Raw genomic sequence first — 24,955 nt, 5'->3', positions numbered from 1 at the left:
ATTCAAAAACAGACTTAATTAAAGTGGCGATGGACGGGACCGAGTATATATGGAAGTGGCTGAGGAGAGGGAAGTCTGGGCTTCCCAGATATAAGTTAGAACAACACACTACTTTGAATTATATTGTAGTTTTTACCTTCCATAACGTATCTACTGACAGATATAAGTTAGAACTACTTTGTATTATAAATGTTGTAGTTTTTATCTTCCATAACGTGTCTACTGACAGATATACGTTAGAATGAATATACATGGGTACGGCTAGTAGCTACTGTTAGCAAACAGATAGACATATCAACTCGGCGCATATAAAGTGCAGATGGCCTTAAAACGCCACAACAGTCAGGCACCATATGTAAGTACCCAAAATAAAGACTCGACATACAAATAAAAAGAAACATAGGAAATGGTGACCGGTTTTTACAAAACTTTTGTTTTTAAGGGGAAATTGCAATCTTCCTGTTGATTTTTGTTGGAAGTTGTCGATATATATGAAATGTAGGTTTAAGTGAGACCTACATAGAGGTTTTTGTTTCATGTCTCTACGACATTCCTACTGAAAATTACAGGCAGTTTTGTCTGTGTTTTATTCCTAGGGGGCACTGGAGCGCGATTTTGAGTTTTGGGTTAGGTTTTTTGATTAGAGCGCAATTTTCGCCACTCCTGATGTGTGTGTCTAGTTTGGTGAGTTTTGAAGCATGTTAAGGGGGTCAAACTACAGCTCAAAGAGGCAAAGGTGAGTGTTTTCACATAACGTTTGGGGAATTGCAAACTTCCTGTTGATTTTTTGCTGAAGAATGTCAGTGTATGAAATCTAGGTCTAAGTGAGACCTACATAAAGGTTTTTGTTTCATGTCGCTATGACATTCCTACTGGAAGTTACAGGCAGTTTTGTCTGTATTTTCTTTCTAGGGGGCGCTAGAGGGCAATTTTTGGTTTTGGGGTTAGGTTTTTTGATTAAATCGCAATGTGTGTGTCAAATTTGGTGAGTTTTGAAGCATTTTAAAGGGGTCAAATTACAGCTCAAAGCTGCGGAATAATAATAAAGAAAGAAAGAAAGAATAAAACGCTAGAAATTCAATAGGGTCCTCTGTCCCAAAGGGACATTCGGTCCCTAAAAAAGAGGTCTATTAATCTTCACCAAGACGTGACTTTGGTCACTTGATTGACATTCACAACACCCGAGTGACTTGTGAGATGACGCCGGCGGCTGCCAGATCATTATTAAGAAAAAACAACCGACAGGAAGGCCAGAAACACTTTTTATTTCAACTGACTCTCGTCAAAACTCTAAAGACCGACTGCACAGTTCCTGTCTTCACAATAAAAGCGCTGCTTCATCCTGCCTACGCTAACAATAAAAGTCTCAGAAAGCTCAAAAGCTACATAGTTTTCCACCAATGTATTTCTTGTATTGAGTACAAAAAGGAGTATGGAAGCTAGACAAACAAAAAGCAAGCACGTTCATGTGGTATTGGACAGAGAGGACAATCTACAAGGTAAATAGTCCCGAAAATAAAGAAAACACGTTGAAAAGAGAAGGTGTGTCCAAACTTTTGGCCTGTAGTGAATACTACCAGTCAAAAGTTTTACAACACCTCATTTAATGCGTTAGGTACATTCAAGTATCACACTGTTATTTCAAAATATAACCCATCCATCCATTTTCTACCGCTTATTCCCTTTGGGGTCGCGGCGGGAACTGGTGCCTATCTCAGCTACAATCGGGCGGAATGCGGGGTACACACTGGACAAGTCGCCACCTCATCACAGTCAAAATATAACCACAATTTAAATTGCTGTCAATTTGTTTTAATTTAAACAGCGATTAAAAATGACAACAATCATAAGTATTCACAGCCTTTGCTCAATACTTTGTTAATTACAGCAATTACAGTCTTTTTGAAGAAAATGCCACAAGTTTGGCACATCTATCTTTGGGCAGTTTGGCCCATTCCTCTTTTTCAGCACTTAAGCTTCATCGGGTTGGATGGGAAGCGTTGGTTTTCATCCAGGATGTCTCTGTGAATTGCTGCATTCACATTTCCCTCTATTCTGACTAGTCTCCCAGTTCTACCGCTGAAAAACAACCCCACAGCATGATGCTGTCACCGACATGGTTTTCACTTCACAGGTGTCATAGTTTTGATACCTTCAGTGACAATCTACAAGGTAAATAGTCCTGAAATTAAAGAAAATAAGTTGAAATGAGATCCCCTCTGTCAGAAAAATTGTATGTAAATTATCCAAAAACGTTCTGCTCTCTGAGTTTCCAATGAACAGATGAGAGCTGTCTTTGTTTCACCAAGCAAAGTCTTGGAAGATTCCATTGTGTACGTTGGAATGTGACGGGAGGGGTTATCTATTGTCCTCAAAGACCTGCCGAAGCTGAATCCAGGACGTGCCCAAGCCCGAGGCATATTCTTCTTTTATCTTCAATGTGACCGAAAACAATGACTGTTTAAACAGTCCCCATTTCTGTTGTGACATGTGTGGTTGCGTAAACATTGAATATCTAAATAAAAGAGGAGACGTAAACCTTTTTCGTCAGAGCGTGGTGGAGGACTGTACAGAGAGTACAGTGGCCATGATGTCTCTCCTCAGATCTGAGTCTAAATTGAATTCTGATTCCTTGCCTTTTGTCTTGTTTGAGCCTAACACCCTCCAATTGGTCAATTGAAAAGTAGCTCGCCTGCAGAAAAGGTATGGCCACCCCTGGTCTAGGAAAAGGTGCAGAAAGGGGAGTTTTTGTAATATTTGATACAACTTTAGTATTTTATCCCATTCGACGTGTGTGTGTGTGTGAGAGAGAGAGAGAGAGAGAGAGAGAGAGAGAGAGAGAGAGAGAGAGAGAGAGAGAGAATGGTGATTAGAGGACAAACCAGGTCATGGCCAAGAGGAGGAAGACTATCCACATGTCCCAGGTCCGACTGGGCCTGCTGCACCGCCTTCATACTGCTGTTGATTGTTCCCATCAGGGCCTGCTGGGCCAAACTCTGACAACAACAAAAACAACAACAAATAAACGTACAATGAGCATTGAAACATTTATAAAACACAAAAGAAGAATAAGAAGTGGGTGTGGCATTTGTTTGCGTTCCCTGAACCCTTCATATTGTCTGGAACTCTTTCATTTTTAATTAAGGATCTGCTTGAGGCGTTTTATCACCATAGCTGTGGATTAATGTGGCGGTACTCACCAGTGGCGGCATGTGTCCTCTGTGCATCTGTCCAGTGGTGATTTGTTGCTGAGCAGAGGGCATGGTGCCCACGTTGAAGTTGTCAGGGCCACCGACAGACCCTGAGCGAATAATCCCAGGAAGGGCGACTGAGCCATGCTCCACCCGCCCCACCCGGTTAAACTGCTGCTGTAGAATGGTGGACCTGAGGCAGGACAACATGTATTTAACGTAAACCATATCGAAGGCCGGGGAGAATAGGGCGTATGATGATAATCCTGACGAAAACTACAAAATTCAAAAGCAGTGAAGTTGTCATGTTGTGCAAATGGTAAATAAAAAAGAGAATACAATGATTTGCAAATCCTTTTCAACTTATATTCAATTGAATAGACTGCAAAGTGTCAGGACTAGGACAATGACTTGGATTGTTTTTCCGATGCAAAGGAAAATTGGCACGAGCGAGACGTGAATGTAAGTACATATTTATTTATACTAACAAACTACAAACGAAGGAAGCAAACAAAAGGCGCGCACGACGGCGGAGAACAAACTTGACTAGAAAACAAAACTAGCACTATGGCATGACTATAGACAAAAACAAAACTCAACAACTGTGACATAACAAAACCAAAAACTTACTTGGCATGAGCAGGAGGGAATAAACAGCATGGCATGGCATGAAGGAGGTATGTGTATATATAAAGTCGCAAGGCTGACTTCCTCGCAACTTCCGGTTTAAATAATAGACGTGATAATTGCAAAACAGGTGTGGGACATGAGGACAGAGGTGTGACATGAGGACAAGGTGAAAATTAAAGAGTTGCTATAGTAATAAGACAAACAAGCAGGTGCAGGAACAAGAACTGAATGTCCAAAAAACAAAACCGAACATGACCAAAACAAAACATGAACCCAGAGACATGACACAAAGACAAGATATTTCATGTTCACACATTAAATATCCCAAACTTTATATTTTTTTGCAAATGATCATTAACTTAGAATTTAATGGCAGCAACACATTGCAAAAAAGTTGTCAGAGGGGTATTTCTACCAGTGTGTTACATGGCCTTTCCTTTTAACAACACTCAGCAAAGGTTTGGGAACTGAGGAGACACATTTTTGAAGTGGAATTATTTCTATTCTTGCCTTAAGTTGTTCAACAGTCCGGGGTCTCTGTTGTGGTATTTTAGGCTTCATATTGCACCACACATTTTCAATGGGAGACAGGTCTGGACTACCGGCAGGCCAGTCTAGTACCAGCACACTTTCACTAAGAAGCCACGCTGTTGTAACATGTGGCTTGGCATTGTCTTGCTGAAATAAGCAGGGGCGTCCATGATAACGTTGCTTGGATGGCAACATATGTTGCTCCAAAAGCTGTACGGTATGTACCTTTCAGCATGAATGGTGCCTTCACAGATGTGTAAGTTACCCATGCTTTGGCCACTAATACACCCCCATACCATCACACATGCTGGCTTTTACATTTTGCGTCTATAACAGTCCGGATGTTTCTTTTCCTATTTAGTGCGGAGGACACAACGTCTAGAGTTTCCAAAAACAATATGAAATGTGAACTCGTCAGACTACAGAACACTTTTCCACTGTGCATCAGTCCATCATAGATCAGCTCGGGCACCAGCTACGCTGGCGGTGTTTCTGGGTGTTGCTGACAAATGGCTTTAACTGTCACATTACAACCGAATTTTGATGTGTGTTAAGACACCCCAAGATGCACGAAGACCAAAACAGGCAGGAATTGCAGGTAAGACTTGATTTAATATACAAAAATAAAAAAACACTGGTACAAAACAGCAAAGAAAAGGTGTGCCAAACGCACGAGAAGCTAATACTAGCTAGCATCGAGTCCAAGATTCTGAAATAGACGTGCCGAGCGCACGCGCAGCTAAGGCGAGACTTAGCAATAGGTACACAGACTTATAAATGCCAACGTGAGTGTTGCATACAGCAAACAATGGATCAAGACAGAACTGAGGTCGAAGGCAGGCTTAAATACTAAGGCCATAATCAAAACACAGGTGTGAGTAAAAACAAGAGCAGGTGCAACAAATCAAAAACCATGGCAACAAGACAAAACAGGAAGTGCAAAAACTGACAACAGGAAGATTCCAAAACGATCAAAAAAACACAAAAGGACTCAAAAACCAAAACAATGTATGATCCGGGCGACGGATCATAACATTACGTTTGTATAGTAGAGTTTTATCTTGCACTTACAGATGTAGCGATGAACTGTTGTGACTGACAGTGCTTTTTTGAAGTGTTCCTGAGCCCATGTGGTAATATCCTTTACACACTGATGTCGCTTTTTGATGCAGTACCGCCTGAGGGATCGAAGGTCCGTAATATCATGGCTCACGTGCAGTGATTTCTCCAGATTCTCAGAACCTTTTGATCATATTACGGACCATAAATGAGGAAATTTCTTGCAATTGCTGCTTGAGAAATGTTGTTCTGAAACAATTTGCTCAGGCATTTGTTGACAAAGTGGTGACCCTCGCCCCGTCCTTGTTTGTGAATGAGTGAGCATTTCATGGAAGCTGCTTTTATAGCCAATCATGGCATCCACCTGTTCCCAATTAGCCTGTTCACCTGCGGGATGTTCCCAATAAGTCTTCGATGAGCATTCCTCCACTTTCTCAGTCTTTTTTGCCCCCTTTTTTTGAAACATGTTGCAGGCATCAAATCCCAAATGAGCAAAAAATAAAGTTTTCCAGTTCGAACGTTAAACATCTTGTCTTTGCAGTCTATTCAATTAAATATACGTTGAAAAGGATTTGTTGTATTCTCTTTTTATTTACCATTTACACAAGGTGACAACTTCACTGCTTTTGGGGTTTGTAGAGACACATTAAATCAAGAGTTGATGCAAAGTAACCGGTGTTGTTTTCTCTTCTCCCCCTCCGCTCTATGTAGTCATTGTTGGAATATATTGATAGTTCCAAAATGTCACAACATGATCATTTGTGATGCACAACTGAAACAGAAAGCCTGAATGAGTTTCTTGTAAATACTTCAGCTGTCATTAAAAACAAGTGCTTACACTAATTTCTGTTTCCATGGTGAGCAATCACATTCAGGTCAATATTACACAGAAAAAACAGACAGAAATTCTTTCAGTGCAGAGAACCGCGGAAAGTCAACCGATGTAAAATCAGCTGGGCCCTGACGCCCAATTCCAACAGAGGACCCTGTAGATTTCAAGTGAATACACATTTCCCAACCGGGCGCATTCGTGTGTGTGTGTGTGTGTGTGTGTGTGTGTGTGTGTGTGTGTGTGTGTGGGTGACAGAGCGCTAAACAAGCATTGCATTAGTTTCCATCAGTCACTCGGGCACTTGGGGAAGCTAGGAGACACAGGAGACCAGCCGGGAAATGAAAATGATTACGTACATCTGCTTCCGAGAAATGATGTCTTAACCGGTGTTATATCTTAACCTCCAAACGCTGCAGCTTTACTTCTACGAACACCGTTTCCATATGAGTTGGGAAATTGTGTTATATGTAAATATAAACAGAATACAATGATTTGCAAATCATTTTCAACCCATATTCAGTTGAATATGCTACAAATACAGCATATTTGTTTTGCATATGAATAATTAACTTAGAATTTCATGGCTGCAACACGTGCCAAGGTAGTTGGGAAAGGGCATGTTCACCACTGTGTTACATCACCTTTTCTCTTAACAACACTCAAAAATGTTTGGGAACTGAGGAAACTAATTGTTGAAGCTTTGAAAGTGGAATTCTTTTCCATTCTTGTTTTAACAGTCTGGGGTCTCCGCTAATGCGCCACACATTTTCCATGGGAGACAGGTCTGGACTGCAGGCGGGCCAGGAAAGTACCCGCACTCTTTTTTTACGAAGCCACGCTGTTGTGACACGTGCTGAATGTGGCTTGGCATTGTCTTGCTGAAATAAGACGGCGCTTAGAAGGCAGCATATGTTGTTCCAAAACCTGTATGGACTATTCAGCATTAATGGTGCCTTCACAGATGTGTAAGTTACCCATGCCTTGGGCACTAATGCATCCCCATACCATCACAGATGCTGGCTTTTGAACTTTGCGTCGATAACAGTCTGGATGGTTCGCTTCCCCTTTGGTCCAGATGACACAATGTCGATTATTTCCCAAAACAAATATGAAATGTGGACTCGTCAGACCACAGAAAACTTTTCCACTTTGCATCAGTCCATCTTAAATGATCTCGGGCCCAGAGAAGCCGGCGGCGTTTCTGGATGTTGTTGATGAATGGCTTTCGCTTTGCATAGTAGAGCTTTAACTTGCACTTACAGATGTAGCGACAAACTGTATTTAGTGACAGTGGTTTTCTGAAGTGTTCCTGAGCCCATGTGGTGATATCCTTTATAGATTGATGTCGGTTTTTGATACAGTGCCGTCTGAGGGATCGGAAGTCAAGGCCCTCAATGTTGGTTTCCGGCCATGCCGCTTACGTGGAGTGATTTCTCCAGATTCTCTGAACCTTTTGATGATATTATGGAGCGTAGATGTTGAAATCCCTAAATTTCTTGCAATTGAACTTTGAGAAACCTTGTTCTTAAACTGTTTGACTATTTGCTCACGCAGTTGTGGACAAAGGGGTGTACCTCGCCCCGTCCTTTCTTGTGAAAGACTGAGCAATTTTTGGGAAGCTCTTTTCATACCCAATCACGGCACCCACCTGTTCCCAATTAGCCTGCACACCTGTGGGATGTTCCAAATAAGTGTTTGATGAGCATTCCTCAACTTTATCAGTATTTATTGCCACCTTTCCCAACTTCTTTGTCACGTGTTGCTGGAGTTAAATTCTAAAGTTAATGATTATTTGAAAAAAAAAAAAAAAAAAGAAGTTTATCAGTTTGAACATCAAATATGTTGTCTTTGTAGCATATTCAACTGAATATGGGTTGAAAAGGATTTACAAATCATTGTATTCTGTTTATATTTACATCTAACACAATCTCCCAACTCATATGGAAACAGGGTTTGTAATATTCACTTCACTTCAATTATTCTGAGTAATTTGTTGACATTTTTTTATTTAAACAGTTACCCAGCATCATCTCTAGGTGTCGCCAAAATAGCCACAGCATGTGAAAATGTGCGTACAACCGCCATGGATTTGGCGTTTGGCATGAATTTGCCTCCTGGTGGTTGTTTTCAAACAGGTCCAAAAGGTCAGAAGGGCTCCAAAACAACACAAAGTAAAAAGTGCAGAAAATAATCTTACTTCTTCGGAGAAACCGATTCCTCCAACATGGTGGACTCCTCGTCTCCCTCGAGGCCAAAGCGATCTTTACTCTGCTTCTGTAAGCGTAAAGAAAGTCTGAGGACCAGAAGTAAAGCAAAGCATTCGGGGGATCGTATCTTGGACTTGCCTTTTTCAGAATAATGTCGATATATCCGGCAATGAGCTGAGATATTTGTTCTCCCTCTGTAGTCTGGACGGAGTAGTAACTCTCCTGGTACTCGCCAAAGTCCTTCAGGGCAAAGCATAGATGTCAAGACCAGTGAAATGGTCTCTCCAACGCTGCATATAGAGTACACTATAACGCCAGCCTTGAGGCAGGCTGGCAGACAAATAATTGCCTCTGGGATGATTGAGCTACTTAATAAAAGCCTTCATCATTCTGGAGAAACATGCTGGATGTCGTGAAATGGAGGTACCTAAATCTGCAGAGAGATGATTAAAAATGGGAAGTAGGGATTCTGAGTAGGGTTGCAAAATTCCGTGAATATTCAAAGTTGGAAATTTTCTATGGGAAATAACGGGAATTAATGGGAATAAACATTGTTTATTGAATGGATTCCCAGTAGCTGACACCAATGCAAACTGCTAGTCTTCCTGGGGTGCATACAGAACAGGGGTCGGCAACCCAAAATGTTGAAAGAGCCATATTGGACCAAAAATACAAGAACAAATTTGTCTGGAGCCACAAACAGTTAAAAGCCATATTACATACAGATAGTGTGTCATGAGATGTAAATTGAATTAAGAGGACTTAAAGGAAACTAAATTAGCTCAAATATAACTACAAATGAGGCATAATGATGCAATATGTACATACAGCTAGCCTAAATAGCATGCTAGCATCGATTAACTTGCAGTCATGCAGTGACCAAATATGTCTGATTAGCACTCCACATAAGCAGATAACATCAACAAAACTCACCTTTGTGCATTCATGCACAACGTTATAAGTTCGGTGGACAAAATGAGACATAAAAAGAAGTGGCATAAAACACGTCTTAGAAGGTTGAGGAAAGTTGTACATGTAAACCAGGGGTGTTCAAACTTTTTCCACAAAGGGCCGCACACGGAAAAATTTAAGCATGCCGGGGCCATTTTGATATTTTTCATTTTCAAACCATAACAAAATATATGATTTTTTTTTTTTTAATCCTTAGGGCTCCTGGGGAGCCAAGAGGGTTTCAGTCACTAAAATTTTAAAAATAAGTGAAGTGAATTATATTTATATAGCGCTTTTCTCAAGTGACTCAAAGCGCTTTACATTGTGAAACCCAATATCTAAGTTACATTTTTTTTTTAAACCAGTGTGGGTGGCACTGGGAGCAGGCGGGTAAAGTGTCTTGCCCAAGGACACAACGGCAGTGACTAGGATGGCAGAAGCAGGTATCGAACCTGCAACCATTAAGTTGCTGGCACAGCCACTCTACCAACCGAGCTATACCGACCCCAAATTATTATTATTATTTGTATTTAATGCGTACAGTAAACCTCTATATCAACTTGAAGTTGATATAAAGTAAAACAAAAAAGGTTTTATGCCTTTTCTGTCAAAGATAACTTTGTTTTTTAGAGTAAAACTGAAATATGCAGTATTTAGATAAATAGATAGTACTTTATTGATTCCTTCAGGAGAGTTCCTTTATTTAGCAATTAAAGCCCTCAAAGATCAATAATGCAGGACACCATTGATTTTAAATATTTAATATTTTTAGTAATCATAGTGAAAAGTTAAATAAAATCCTACTAAATATATTTGAGATCCACAAGGTTCACCACTCAAAGTGATGCATTTTTATTGTTGTTTTTTTTTACTTTTAACACTTAAATTTCAAGATCAACTTCCGATATATCTTGTCGATTTTAAGTTTGAACTATTATTTTGTTTGTTTTATGCTCTTTTGTCAAAACGTTGATGTTTTTATATGGCAACCACACAACATAAGCAATATTTTTTCCACATAAAACCTTTTAAAGTGATAATTTTTAAGTAATAATTCATTATAACAGATTTTTTTGTCCTTTTTTTTGAGCAATGGAAAAAAAAGAAAATGAAGACAAAAGGAAAAAAAATTGCCTGCATGGCAGCTTTGTGTCAACATTGCCACTTTTTCTCATTAGATTTCACCTCATTACACTTTTTTTTTTAATTATTTTTTTTAATTTTTGCAATACTATCCATTTTGCAATTTTTGCAGAATGTGTGGCGGCCCGATAAACGATTAGCTGCGGGCCGCACAAACTACGGCTTGTTCAAGGACCGCCAAAATTAGTAGGACAAAACGGCGCTCGCCAAAACCTCGAATCAGTGAAGCATGTTTAATAAAAACAGTGTGCTTTATAACAATTAGGGAGGTTTCTGTCATGTTTGTCGTCCTACAGAAACCATATTAAAACAAAAAAATATTTTTTTCCCCTCATCTTTTTCCATTTTTCATACATTTTTGAAAAAGTTCCAGAGAGCCACTAGGGCGGCGCTAGAACCGCGGGTTGCCGACCCCCAATCTAGCCTATTTCTATTAATTTGTCCATCGGTAAAATATTTTTAAAGACCACTCCAATTGTTTAGCTGACTATTTATGTGTGTGTGTTGCATTGCATTGGCCTTTTACAAGCTTCTCGTCTTGTTCTACAGAATAAGATGGACGGTGTCCAAATTTGAATAATCCAAAAATGGTCAACATTTCCAAACTTCCTGTGGTAAATTTCCGGAAACTTTTGGGAAATTTACCGGAAACGTTCCAACCCTAGTTCTGAGACTGCTAATTTAAAAGCACTTTGGCAAAACATGACATGGTTTGAGTCACCATTTACAACAGAGCATGTTTTCATCTTTTAACAGGATCGCCGTTTGCTGAAATGGAAAGAAAACAATTCTCTTGCTGATAAGAAACAGCTTTTCTCTGATAAATAATACATCTGAAGTCTGCACAATCCCCCCAGGCATCTGTTGTTCTGTCAGATGAAAGAGGTGGCCAGTATGGATTTAGGTCAAAAATGCTCTTTGTGCTGTGAGATGAAACATCCAGAAAGATTCAATTGTGTTTCAGACGTGTGTCAATCCCTCTCATATCAGATTGTTTGCCCAGCATGGGGACACGACGCTGGGGGTCAAACAGTACCAAGGTAGGGGTAAATTATTGGTATTATTCATTATCAAAAGCGCTATTTCTATTGGTATTTGTATTGATCCATTTGTAGTGTAATAATGCTCATTGTCATTTCTTTATTATTATTTATTTCACTAACTGCTTCTTTGCTATCACTTTTGCCATCATATTTGTACATATCCTATTTAGAATAGAATAGAAAGTAATTTATTGATCCCTGGAGGGATCAATAAATAAGGCAACAAGATATATATCTCGCACTTCTCTTTTGTAAAGTAAATCTGAACAGCATCTACATCAACTATATAATTTGCCAGAGAAGCTGGACGGGACAACCCCCCCCCCCCCAAAAAAGACCAAAAAAATGAATAAATAAAAAATCTAAAATAACAACACAAAAACAACAAAAAAACAAGAGAAGCATCCCACACTTCTCTTTTGTAAAGTAAATCGAACAGATGACATGGGCATCTACATCAACTATATGATTTGCCAGAGAAGCTGGACGAGACAAAAAAAAACAACCAAAAAACAGGAAAAAAAAAAAGAAATCAAGAGAAGTATCCCACAGTTTTCTTTTGTAAAGTAAATCCAAACAGCCTGTATAGATCATCAACATCAAATATATGATTTGCCAGAGAAGCTGAACGAGACAAAACCCACCTCCAAAAAAACAGAACAAAAAAAACTAAAAAAATTTAAAAACTAAAAAAACACAAACAAAAAAACAAAAAACAAAAACAAGAGAAGTATCCCACACTTCTCTTTTGCAAAGTAAATGTGAACAGCCGATATGGACATCTACATCAACTATATGATTTGCCAGAGAAGCTGGACAGGACAAAGCAACAAAGAAAAAAACAAATACAAAAAAAAAAACCAAGAAAAAAAAAACCAAGAGAATCATCCCACGCTTTTTTGTAAAGTAAAAGTGAGCAGCCGATACGAGCATCTACATCAACTATATCAGGGGTCCCAAACTCAATTTACCTGGGGGCCACAGGATGCAGAAACTGGGTGAGGCTGGGCCGCAAGAAAAGTTTTCTCCCAAAAATATAACATGCACTTTTTAATGAATTCACCTTCTTTGAATGGCTTTCCCGCCCTAGCAACGTACTTACAGACTCTCGCGATTTTTCCGGGAAACACCCGAATATCAGTGCATCTCCCGTCAATCTGCCGGGGCAATCATTCTCCCGGTTTTCACCCGGACAACAATAATAAGGACGTGTCGTGATGGCACTATCTTTGATGTTCTCTAAGAACTACCGTCTCGTCCGCTTTTCCACCTTACAAACAGTGTGCAGACCCAGTCACATATTGTGTGAGGCTTCAGCAGACCCATGGAAGTGAATGCAAGACATACTTGATCAACAGTCATACAGGTCACACTGAGGGTGGCCGTATAAACAACTTTAACACTGTTACAAATATGCGCCACACTGAACCCACACCAAACAAGAATGACAAACACATTTTGGGAGAACATCCGCACCGTAACACAACAGAACAAATACCCAGAATCCAATGCAGCCCTAACTCTTCCGGGCTAAAAATAGGGGGCGGGGTTGGGGGGCGCAGGGGTGTATATTGTAGCCCAGAAGAGTTAGGGCTGCATTGGATTCTGGGTATTTGTTCTGTTGTGTTACGATGCAGATGTTCTCCTAAAATGTGTTTGTCATTCTTGTTTGGTGTGGGTTCACAGTGTGGCGCATATTTGTAACAGTGTTTAGGTTGTTTGTACGGCCACCCGCAGTGTGACCTGTATGGCTGTTGATCAAGTATGTCTTGCAGTCGCTTACTGCATCTGTTTATACCGACTACAACATGTGGCTGGGCTGGCACGCTGTTAGTACAGGTGGAAGAGGACGCTTAAGGCAGTGACTCCACGGTGCCCTCTTAATATTGTTGTTAAGGTGAAATTCGAGAGAATGATTATCCCTGGAGGGGCACTGACTCCGGGAGTCTCCTGGAAAAATCGAGGGTGTAGAAGTATGACGTTGTAAAGTGCCATTCATGTAAAACTTGCGGGGCGCAACAACTACATTTTCACATCAAGGTGCGGACCGCAAAATAACGTCTTGCGTGTTTGAGACCCCTGATCTATATGACTTGCCTGAGAAGCTGGACAGGACAAAAAACAAAAAAAAGGTACCAGGGTGAAGCTCTTGGGGGAGGCGGCCCATCTTTTGACAGTAGTCAGCGGCCACTCCTGCACCACGTCTTTAGTCTTCTCGTCCACTCGCATCACCGACTCCTTGGTGATCCCCAGCAGGCGCGGCACCAACTTATTCTTACCCTTCATCTTTTCCTGCCGGAGAGAGGGGAAAGAAAAAAAGAAAAGCCCCTGCATCAGATTTGATCTTCATAGCGCTGCTTAACGCCTACGCAGGATGATTCATTCTAGACGCGGTGTGGACGCCACGCCTGTGTGGACTGACCCGGCAGATTTCACCCTTATTTAACTGCTGCTTTATGGAGCGGGGTCAGGCTTTAGTCCCCCAACAGAGCTCTCGCCTCGTGCTTCAACCAGCACTGGAAATGTATCATAGCTCACTTCACGGGCCGGAACTACAACTGCTGCACAAGAGGTCACACTTTACACCCTGCTGTAAAATCACTAACCGCATGCTTATTATCTTCATTCCTAATACAAACCCTGTTTCCATACGAGTTGGGAAATTGTGTTAGATGTAAATATAAACAGAATTCAATGATTTGCAAATCCTTTTCAACCCATATTCAGTTGAATATGCTACAAAGACAACATATTTAAAGTTCAAACTCATAAACTTTTTTTTTTTTTTTTTTTTTTTGCAAAACATTAACTTTAGAATTTGATGCCAGCAACAGTGACAGAGAAGTTGGGAAAGGTGGCAATAAATACTGATAAAGTTGAGGAATGCTCATCAAACACTTATTTGGAACATCCCACAGGTGTGCAGACTAATTGGGAACAGGTGGGTGCCATGATTGGGTATAAAAACAGCTTCCCAAAAAATGCTCAGTCTTTCACAAGAAAGGATGGGGCGAGGTACACCCCTTTGTCCACAACTGCGTGAGCAAATAGTCAAACAGTTTAAGAACAACGTTTCTCAAAGATTTCAACATCTACGCTCCATAATATCATCAAAAGGTTCAGAGAATCTGGAGAAATCACTCCACATAAGCGGCATGGCCCGAAACCAGCATTGAATGAGCGTGACCTTCCATCACTCAGACCGCACCGTATCAAAAACAGACATCAATCTCTAAAGGATATCACCACATGGGCTCAGGAACACTTCAGAAAACCACTGTCACTAAATACAGTTTGTCGCTACATCTGTAAGTGCAAGTTAAAGCTCTACTATGAAAAGGAAAAGCCATTTATCAACAACATCCAGAAACGCCGCGGGCTTCTTTGGGCCCGAGATCATCTAAAATGGACTCATGCAAATGGGAAAAGTATTCTGCGGTCTGACGAGTCCACATTTCGAATTGTTTTTGCAAACTGTGGACATCGTGTCTTCCGGAACAAAGAGGAGAAGAACCATCCGGATTGTTCTAGGCGCAAAATTCAAAAGCCAGTATTTGTAATGGTATGGGGATGTATTAGTGCCCAAGGCATGGGTAACTTACACATCTGTGAAGGCACCATTAATGCTGAAAGGTACATACAGGTTTTGGAGCAACATATGCTGCCATCTAAGCACCGTCTTTTTCATGGACGCCCCTGCTTATTTCAGCAAGACAATGCCAAGCCACATTCAGCACGTGTTACAACAGCGTGGCTTCTTAAAAAAAAGAGTGCGGGTACTTTCCTGGCCCGCCTGCAGTCCTGGACCTGTTTCCCATCGAACATGTGTGGCTCATTATGAAGCATAAAATACGACAGCGGAGACCCCGGACTGTTGAACGACTGAAGCTCTACATAAAACAAGAATTAACCTTTTTTTTTTTTTTTTTGGCAAACCGGTACTTTTTAAACAGAGAATACCGTATTTCCTTGAATTGCCGCCGGGTATATAGTATGCGCCTGCCTAGAATTACTGCCGGTCAAACTCGTTTCGCAAAATATTATTTTTATTAGCGCATGTCTAGAATTTCCGCCGGGTCAAACTCGTCACGTCACGAGTGACACTTCACCTGTCATCATTTTCAAAATGGAGAAGGGTGATTTCAATCATTTGAAATCACAAAAAGGGAAGAAGATTAAGAGCTATTCAGTAGGATTTAAGGTCCAAGCTATTGAATATGCTAAAAAGAACAATAAGCAGCTATGTTTTATTGATGTACCGTAGCTGCGTGTGTCAAATATGAGTTATTAAATGACTCCCGCCTCCTGGTGGTAGAGGGCGCTAGTGATCCTTCTTGCGACAACTCGTCTGCCGAAGAAGTGACAAGAAGCAGCAAGAGTGAGCAGCGATCGTTTATTTTTTCCTCTCGCTTGCACTTTTAACATGGAGGATTACATGTTTAAAATAAAACAGTTTTCTAAATTGGACTTTCAATCGAAGCAGGAGGTAATAAAGGAAGATCTCCATTAAGACAGAGAGACTTTTAAAACTGAAGAAAGATAAAGAAGACTTCTATAAACAAGTTATCGATGCTTTTGATTAGAAGGAGCTGTGCATGGACTTCATTTATAAGTAAAAGACCATAATAACGTTTTTTTTTTATTAAATGTGCTTTTCATGATGGTATCCTTACATCACACTCAAATTTATAAGTGCAGGCCAAAATTTACCACATGCCTTTGGTAAGCGCCGGAGTGAGAAGAGGTTTCAAAATAATTAGCGCCCTGGCGGCAATTCAAGGAAATACGGTAATACCGTTTTTGATTCATTAGTACGGCGATACTATACTAGTACCGGTATAGCGTAAAACCATATTGGAAAGACCAACCTTGATCAAAAAGGTACATTTTTTGTAGTGATCAGTTAAGGAAGGTCAAATCCAGTTACATCTCATCTGATCTTTATTTAGGTCAAAAAGAAAATCTTGAGAAAAGTTAAACCGGCATTGAGGGAAAGACCCTGAAGAATCAAGGTCCTCTAAAGACCTCTTAACAAAAACAAGGACCTCAACATCCAAGACCTTCATCAGCAGTGGTCATTGTTTTACATTTCATTGCACGGACGTCGGTGGCAATTGTCTACTAAAGCAGGAGTTGATAGTTGGCTATTTTAAACAGCTGAACTTGGCTCAAGGCTAACAAACATGGAAAATACAAACAAAAGGGAGGTTTTATTTTGCACCCGTCCGTGCACACACGTGCACGCACACACACACACACACACACACACACACACACACACACACACACACACACACACACAGACACACACACGCACACACACACACACACACACACACACACACACACAGTACGCACACATACACACACACACACAGTACGCACGCATACACACACACACACACACAGTACGCACGCATACACACACACACACACACAGTACACACGCATACACACACACACAGTACGCACGGGTACACACACACACAAACAGTACACACACACATACAAACACACACACACACACACACAGTACGCACGCACACACACACACGCACACACACAGTACGCACGCATACACACACACACACACAGTACACACGCATACAAACACACACACACACACACACACACACGCACTACGCATACACACACACACGCTGTATTTTCCTAATTGTGACGCACACACACACGCACGCACACACACGCATGCACACACACACACACACAGTACGCACGCATACACACACACGCAGTACGCACGCATAAACAGACACACACACACGCAGTACGCGCGCACACACACACACACACACACGCACGCAGTACGCACACACACACGCATACACACACACACACACACGCAGTACGCACGCATAAACAGACACACACACACACACACATGCAGTACGCGCGCACACGCAGTACGCACACACACACACACACGCTGTACGCACGCATACACACACACGCAGTACACAGGCACACGCACGCACACACACACACACACACACACACACACACACACACACACACTGTATTTTCCTAATTGTGATGTTCCCAGCATGGAGCTCTGCAGAGATGCAAGAGTGACAGATGAGAAAAGGAAACAACTCTGGCACCAACCAGCCCAGGTGTGTTCAACAGCGCCAGAGTGCAGCCGCTCTGAATTATTTAGCGGCCTTTTCAGCCTCCCATTACGACATGTCCTCGTCCAACGCACTCCCGCATTTAGATAGGCGTGCACTATCACGTATAGAGCGAGGCAACTCAGAACTTTATGGCCAAATCTTCCATCACTGCACTCATCTTTTTTGTAAACTTGCCATCCAAACAGGTAGGGGGCAGAAAGCTTTTATTATAGCAGCTTATAGCACTTTATTTCCTTCTCATGCCTCACCTGCACATACCAGACCAGCATAATTTTTACACTCTCACAACTGTTGTTCTAAGTTCCAGTGAGATCACCAAGTCCCTGTAAAGCCCTTACATTGTGCACATACACTATATCAGTGTTTTTTGTTGTGATCCGATGCCCGGATCACATTTTGATTTTGGTTTTTGAGTCCTTTTGTGTTTTCTGTTTGTTTTGGACTATTTCGGTTCCTGGTTGCACTTCCTTGTTTGTTTTGTCTCCATGGTTACTTGATCTTCACCTGCCTTGTACGCAAACCTGTTTTTGTTTATCACTTCCGTATTTAAGCCTGCCTTCTCCCGTCGTTCTGCCTTGGTCCTTTGTTTGCAGTAAGCAACACTCACGTGGACGTTTCCTAGTTCTTGTCTCTGTGCTAAGTATCTCCTTAGCTTCCCGTGCGCTTGGCATGTTGCCCTTGGACTTCTCGACTCCGTGCTAAGTACTAGCCTTACCTTCCCGTGCGTTCGGCACACGTTTTCTTTTGTTGATTTCTGTCTATTTGTACCAGTGTGGTTATATTTTTGCATTAAATAAAGCCCTTACCTGCAAGTCCTGTCCTACTGGTTCTTTTGCATCATGGGGTTGAACAAAACGCGACAGTTTTTCAACCTTTTTTGAGCCAAGGCACATTTTTTGCACACCACCAGCAGACATCATTAAAAAAAATTAAACTCAGTTGACAGTAAAAAGTCGTTGTCGCAAGTGTTGGATATGACTTTGAAGCATAACCAAGCATGCGTCACTATAGCTCTTGTGTTTTACTTTCGACTTTGGTGGCTTTTTCTCTTTTGGAGGTATTTTCCTGTAGCAGTTTCATGTCTTCCTTTGAGCGAAATTCCCCGCACCTACTCTGTTTTTAGCAATCAAGAATCTTTCAGGTGTATTTATCCTTCTTTGTGGGGACATTGTTGATTGTCGTGTACGGATGTACCTTGTGGACGTCGTCTTTGCTCCACAGTAAGTCTTTGCTGTCGTCCAGCATTCTGTTTTTGTTTACTTTGTAGCAAGTTCAGTTTTAGTCTTGTTCTGCAAAGCCTTCCATGAGCTTCAAAGCCTTTTCTCAGGGGCACTCACTTTTTGGTTTAAGCATCAGACACCTTTTTACCTTCACACTGCCTCCCGCTTTTATGTCACCTATTGATATGGAAGAGTATTACACGGTTACTCTGCTGAGCTCTAGACAGCACCGACACTCAACAACAACAAATAATTTGCAGACTATAATTACTGGTTTGCAAAAAAATATTTATAACCAAAATAGGTGAAATTAGATAATCTCCCACGATACACCAGACTGTATCTCACGTCAAACTAGTGTGCCGCGGCACAGTGGTTGAAAAACACTGCACTATATTGCCAAAAGTATCTGTCCACTCATTCAAATGATGAGAACCAGGTGACCTAATCACTCGGCCCGGCCACAGGTGTATCAAATCAAGCACTTAGGCATGGAGACTGTTTCTACAAACATTTGTGAAAGAATGGGCCGCTCTCAGTGATTTCCAGCATGGATGCCACCTGTGCAACAAATCCAGTCGTGAAATTTCCTCGCTCCTAAATATTCTGGGGTTTGGAGGTTGCCAGGAGAACGCTACATTTCGGACTGCATTGTGCAGAGTGAGAAATTTGGTGGAGAAGGAATTATGACGAGGGGTTGTTTTTGGGCCCCTTAGTTGCAGTGAAAGAAATGTTGAATGCTCCAAGATACCAAAACAATTTGGACAATCCACGCTCCCAACCTTGTGGGAACAGTTTGGAGCGGGGCCCCTTCCTCTTCAGACATGACTGTGCACCGGTTGTCAGAATAATTATGTGTAAGTTATCACACAACTCTTATGCTTAAAGGCCGTTGCTATAGTTATCAATTGTGCTGAAGTTTTCCTTTCTATCTGTACAAAAGGGACAACTCGAGGATTGTGAGTCGTCTCGAATCAGTGTTTGTGTCCAGAACATCCGAGTACCGTGACGCGGACAAAGTAGAGACAGGGCGATATCACGTCAGCACAATTTCATTTCTAAATAATCGTATATTGTGTTCAACTGAGGCTGCTGAACTTACCCCCATTCCTTCAGAAACAGCCTCAGTGATGTAACCAGGGACCTTACAAATAAATAGAGGAGCACGTGGGACTGCACCTTAGAGCGTGGTGGGAGATTGTAACTGAGTGTGCAGCCCCAAACACCTCTCCTCATTGAGCCAAATTGAACTCTGTCTATGCATGATTCCTTGCTTCTTGTCTGTTTAATAGTTGTCATGAGTGTTTGAACCTGACACCAGTGCACAAAGTGTTAGAAAAATTGTATGTAAATTATCAAAAAACTTTCCGCTCTCTGAGTTTCCAATGAACAGATGAGAGCTGTCTTTGTTGCACCAATCAAAGTCTTGGAAGATTCCGCTGTGTACGTTGGAATGACACGGGACGGGTTATCTATTGTCCTCAAAGAGCTGCCAAAGCTGAATCCAGGACGAGCCAAAGCCCGAGGCATATTCTTCTTTTGTCTTCAATGTGACCGAAAACAAAGACTGTTTACATACTCCCCATTCCTGTTGTGACATGTGTTGTTGCGTAAACATTGAATATCTTAATAAAAGAGGAGACGTAAACCTTTTTCGTCGGAGCGTGGTGCAGGACTGTACAGAGAGTACAGTGGCCATGTCTCTCCTCAGATCTGAGTCTAAATTGAATTCTGTCTCTGTTTGATTCCTCGCCTTTTGTCTTGTTTAATAATTGTCATCAGTGTTTGAACCTGACACAAAGCAAGGTCCATAAAGACATGGATGAGTCTGGTGTGGATGGACTTGACTGGCCTGCACAGAGTCCTGACCAAACCTGATGGAACACCTTCGGGATGTATTAGAACAGAGTCTGAGAACCAGGCCTTCTCTACCAACATCAGTGTGTAACTTCACCAATGCACTTTTGGAAGAATGGTGGAAAATTCCTATAAACACACTATAAATACATCCCAGAAGAGTTGAAGCTGTAATAGCTGCAAAAGGTGGACCCACATCATATTGAACCCTCAGGGTTATGAATGGAATGGCCCTTTTAAGTTCATATGTGAGTCAAGGCAGGTGGCCAAATACTTTTGGCAATATAGTGTAGCTCCAACAGTACGGTGGTATGGGTTTACACCTCAAGGATTTACCTTCACCAGGAAGAAGGACACCCCGTATGTCTGCAGAGATCTGGCCAGTTTCACATACTTCACTTTGGCCTCGATCTCGGTCATCTCGCCGCAGTTTTTATGATCCTGCACACAACAACGATTACCGGTATTTTCTCATTGTTAATTATTACAAAGTTTATCAGTTTACATCTAGACCTTTTCCTTACTGTACATACTTGGAATACTTTCTTTTCTGATCCTCTTTGCTTGATGTATTCTTTAGGCAGGAAGTCCTTCAGGCTGTGGAGAGAAATGACATTTGTTGGTCTTGTTTTCATCTTTTGCTCAACATTCAGGTCATTTTTGCCCTACGACTGCCTTGTTAGCGGTTAGAACTGCAGATTAGGATGGTCCTGACACCAGTATTTTGGTACCGGTACCATAATGCATTACGATACTTTTCTAAATAAAGGGGACCACAAAAAATGGCATTATTGGCTTTATTTTAACATAAAATCCGAGGGTACATGAAGTATATGTTTATTGTTCTAATTTAGTCCTTAAATAAAATGTTGAACATAGTAGACAACTTGTCTTTTAGTAGTAAGTAAACAAACAAAGACTCCTAATTAGTCTGCTGACGTATGCAGTAACATATTGTGTCATTTATCATTCTATTATTTTGTCCACATTATAGAGGACAAGCTGTAAAATTAATTATTAGTCTACTTATTCATTTACTGATAATATCTGCTTATTTTCTGTTTCAACATGTTCGATCTATACTTCTGTTAAAATGTAATAATCACTTATTGTTCTCTTCTTTGATACTTTACATTAGTTTTGGATGATACCACACATGTAGGTATCGATCCGATACCAAGTAGTTACAGGATCATACATTGGGCATATTCAAAGTCCTCATGTGTCCAGGGACGTCTTTACTGACTTAATAAACTTAATATGAAATTTTAAAAAAGGAAAAAATATTTTGTGACGATAAAAAATATCGTTGTAATCATAGTGGTATGGACTAGATATGCTCTTGTACTTGGTATCATTATAGTGGATGTCAGGTGTAGATCCACCCATGGCATTTGTTTACATTGTGACGCTGGTGAGCTATTGTATCCTCCTACGGTGTGTAGTGAAGCATGTTTAGCTATTCCTTGTCCTCCAGTGATAATATTACTTGTAAGAAACGTACTTTATTTGTCGCCATGGAGGCGAGGATTAGTGATTCAGAAGTAGCTAAAACACTGCAGACGACGGATGGATGTTACCTACTTTATCATCAGTTTTTAGACCAAAATGCGTCTCTTCTCCCTTTTCTGTCTACACATTGTGTCTGCTTGTAAGTACTCTGTGTGCGTGCGCTGCCAAACATGCTCCTAGTAACGACGTGACGACTCGTCGTCATGCCCGTTAAATAAATATTATGAACTTTTCAAACAGAGTATAGTCCTGTTTTTGATGCATGAGTACTGCGATACTATACTAGTACTGGTATACCGTACAACCCTACTGCAGATACCGTATTTCCTTGAATTGCCGCTGGGTCAAACTTGTTTCGCAAAATAATTAGCGCATGCTTAGCATTACCGCCGGCTCAGGATTAAAGCCGGGTCAAACTCGTTTCGCAAAAAATTATTTTTATTAGTGCATGTCTAGAATTTCCGCCGGGTCAAACTCCTTTCACCAAATAATTAGCATATGACTAGAATTTCCGCCGGGTCAAACTCGTCACGTCACGAGTGACACTTCACCAGTCATCATTTTCAAAATGGAGGATGCTGATTTCAATCATTTGAAATCGCATAAAGGGAAGAAGATTCTGAGCTATTCAGTAGGATTTAAGGTCCAAACTATTGATTATGCTAAAAAGAACAGTAAGCAGCTATGTTTTATGAATATACCGTAGCTGCGTGTGTCAAATATGAGTCATTAAATGACTCCCGCCTCCTGGTGGTAGAGGGCGCTAGTGATCCTTCTTGCGACTACTCGGCTCCAGAAGAAGTGACAACAAGCAAGAGTGAGCAGTGTGTGTTTATTTTTTCCTCTCGCGTGCACTTTTAACATGGAGGATTACATATCTAAAATAAAACAGATTTCTAAACTGAACTTTCAATCGAAGCGGGAGATAATAAAGAAAGATCTCCATCGAGACAGAGACTTTTAAAACTGAAGAAAGATAAGGAAAACTTCTATAAACAAGTTATCGATGCTTTTCATCAGAAGGAGCTGCGCATGGACTTCATTTATAAGTAAAGGTAAGAACATAATAATGTTTTTTTTAAATAAATGTGCTTTTCATGATGTTATCTTTACATCAAACTCAAATTTATAAGCGCAAGCCTACATTTACCGCATGGCTTTGGTAAGCGCCGGAGTGAGAAGAGGTTTTAAAATAATTAGCGTCCCGGCGGCAATTCAAGGAAATACAGTATCATAATAGAGGTTTTTCCCTAATCAGGGGAACACTCATTTCTCATGCACCACTTGAGAGATGATGTAGTCCAGAATTGTAAACACTGCATTTGATTAAAAAGTGCTTACTCCAGAAATCCAGGCTTGTGTTTGTGTTCCACGTGGGGTCCAAACTGGATCTGAGCCTGGAACCCCGCAAACTCACAGGCTTTGTCAAAGGAAACAGGGTGGGATCCATTCAATATGTCATCCCTGGCCTGGAGGAGAGAAAGTAGTCACTTGAGCACAAATGAATGGAGACATGGGAAAGATCCACATTTCTTTCATGTGTATTGAATGCCTTCATAACATCACTGGCAGCCCAATCTCGCAGTTTTATCCAGGTATCACGGCAACAGTGCAACATATATCAGTCTTTCACGGCAGTGCCTAATGGTCTGTAATGTGCTGCAGAGAACTCCATGGTCTGATTGTGTTGTCCCATTAAGCAGAAAAAGGTGCAGGTTTCACAGATGTTTAGAGGCTGAAGCCTTTGTTGACATCTTGTGAGTGGTATTCTCTCCACAGGGAAGTCAGCTCAAACTCTCTTTCCTGCTTTCTAGTTTAGTGCTGCAAAATTAATGCATCCAAAAGATGAGAGCGCTTGCGGTTAGAGAGAAAGCATTTCAACAAGTATGCACTGGGGCACCGCACGACTGGATTTGATTCTTGGGGTTAACGATTCGATTCAGAATTAATGTTCAATTCAAAACGATTCTTCATTCCAAAACGATACTTTATTTTTTTAGGACATTGGGGGCCCCTTCATTGATTAACTACATTCGTCCATAAAATAGACAAATAGCTCCAATAAATGTGTGTATTACTTAAAAAGAAAATTGGTTTAGCTTTATAAGATTCCACCCAAACTTTTAATGACATCAAAAACAAATAAGGCAACACGAGAAGTATCCAACACTTCCCTTTTCTAAAGGTAATCTGTACAGTATAAATGGGCATCTGCCTCAAAAATATGGTTTGCCTGAACAGGATATATTTATTTAAAAAAAATAAATAACTTGGTATCATTACAGTAGATGTCAGGTGTTTATTTACATTCAAGAGCACTAGCTTTTGTTATTGATGACACAGGTGAGCTATTGTATCCTCATATAGTATGTAGTGAAGCATGTTTAGCTATTTCTTTTTCTCCAGTGATATTGATACATGTAAGAAACTTACTTTGTCACCATAGAGGAGAGGATTAGTGAATTAGAAGTAGCTAAAACACTACTGCGAATGGATGCTAGCTGCTAACTAGCTAGCCATGTCTTAAAGCAGCTCTTCCTGGAGGTGTTTCAGTGTTATAACTTCACCTTTATCTTTAGGTTTTAAGCCAAAATGCATCCGTTCTCCCTTTTCTGTCTACACACTGT

General features: G+C 40.9%; 1 protein-coding gene across 1 annotated transcript in view; it reads right to left on the bottom strand.

The window, feature by feature from the left end:
• The window catches only part of tln2b (talin 2b), a 242,937-nt gene that overhangs the window by 134,520 nt on the left and 83,462 nt on the right, over window positions 1-24,955 (bottom strand). The window contains 8 exon segments of the mRNA XM_061918043.1: window positions 2,883-2,996; window positions 3,201-3,384; window positions 8,441-8,517; window positions 8,589-8,690; window positions 13,724-13,879; window positions 21,153-21,257; window positions 21,350-21,413; window positions 23,670-23,797. Coding sequence (XP_061774027.1) covers window positions 2,883-2,996; window positions 3,201-3,384; window positions 8,441-8,517; window positions 8,589-8,690; window positions 13,724-13,879; window positions 21,153-21,257; window positions 21,350-21,413; window positions 23,670-23,797 — 930 coding nt within the window.

Source organism: Nerophis ophidion, linkage group LG12 (assembly GCF_033978795.1).
Source record: "Nerophis ophidion isolate RoL-2023_Sa linkage group LG12, RoL_Noph_v1.0, whole genome shotgun sequence".
NCBI classification, from domain to species: domain Eukaryota; kingdom Metazoa; phylum Chordata; class Actinopteri; order Syngnathiformes; family Syngnathidae; genus Nerophis; species Nerophis ophidion.
This window is presented reverse-complemented; position numbering and strand designations above follow the sequence as displayed.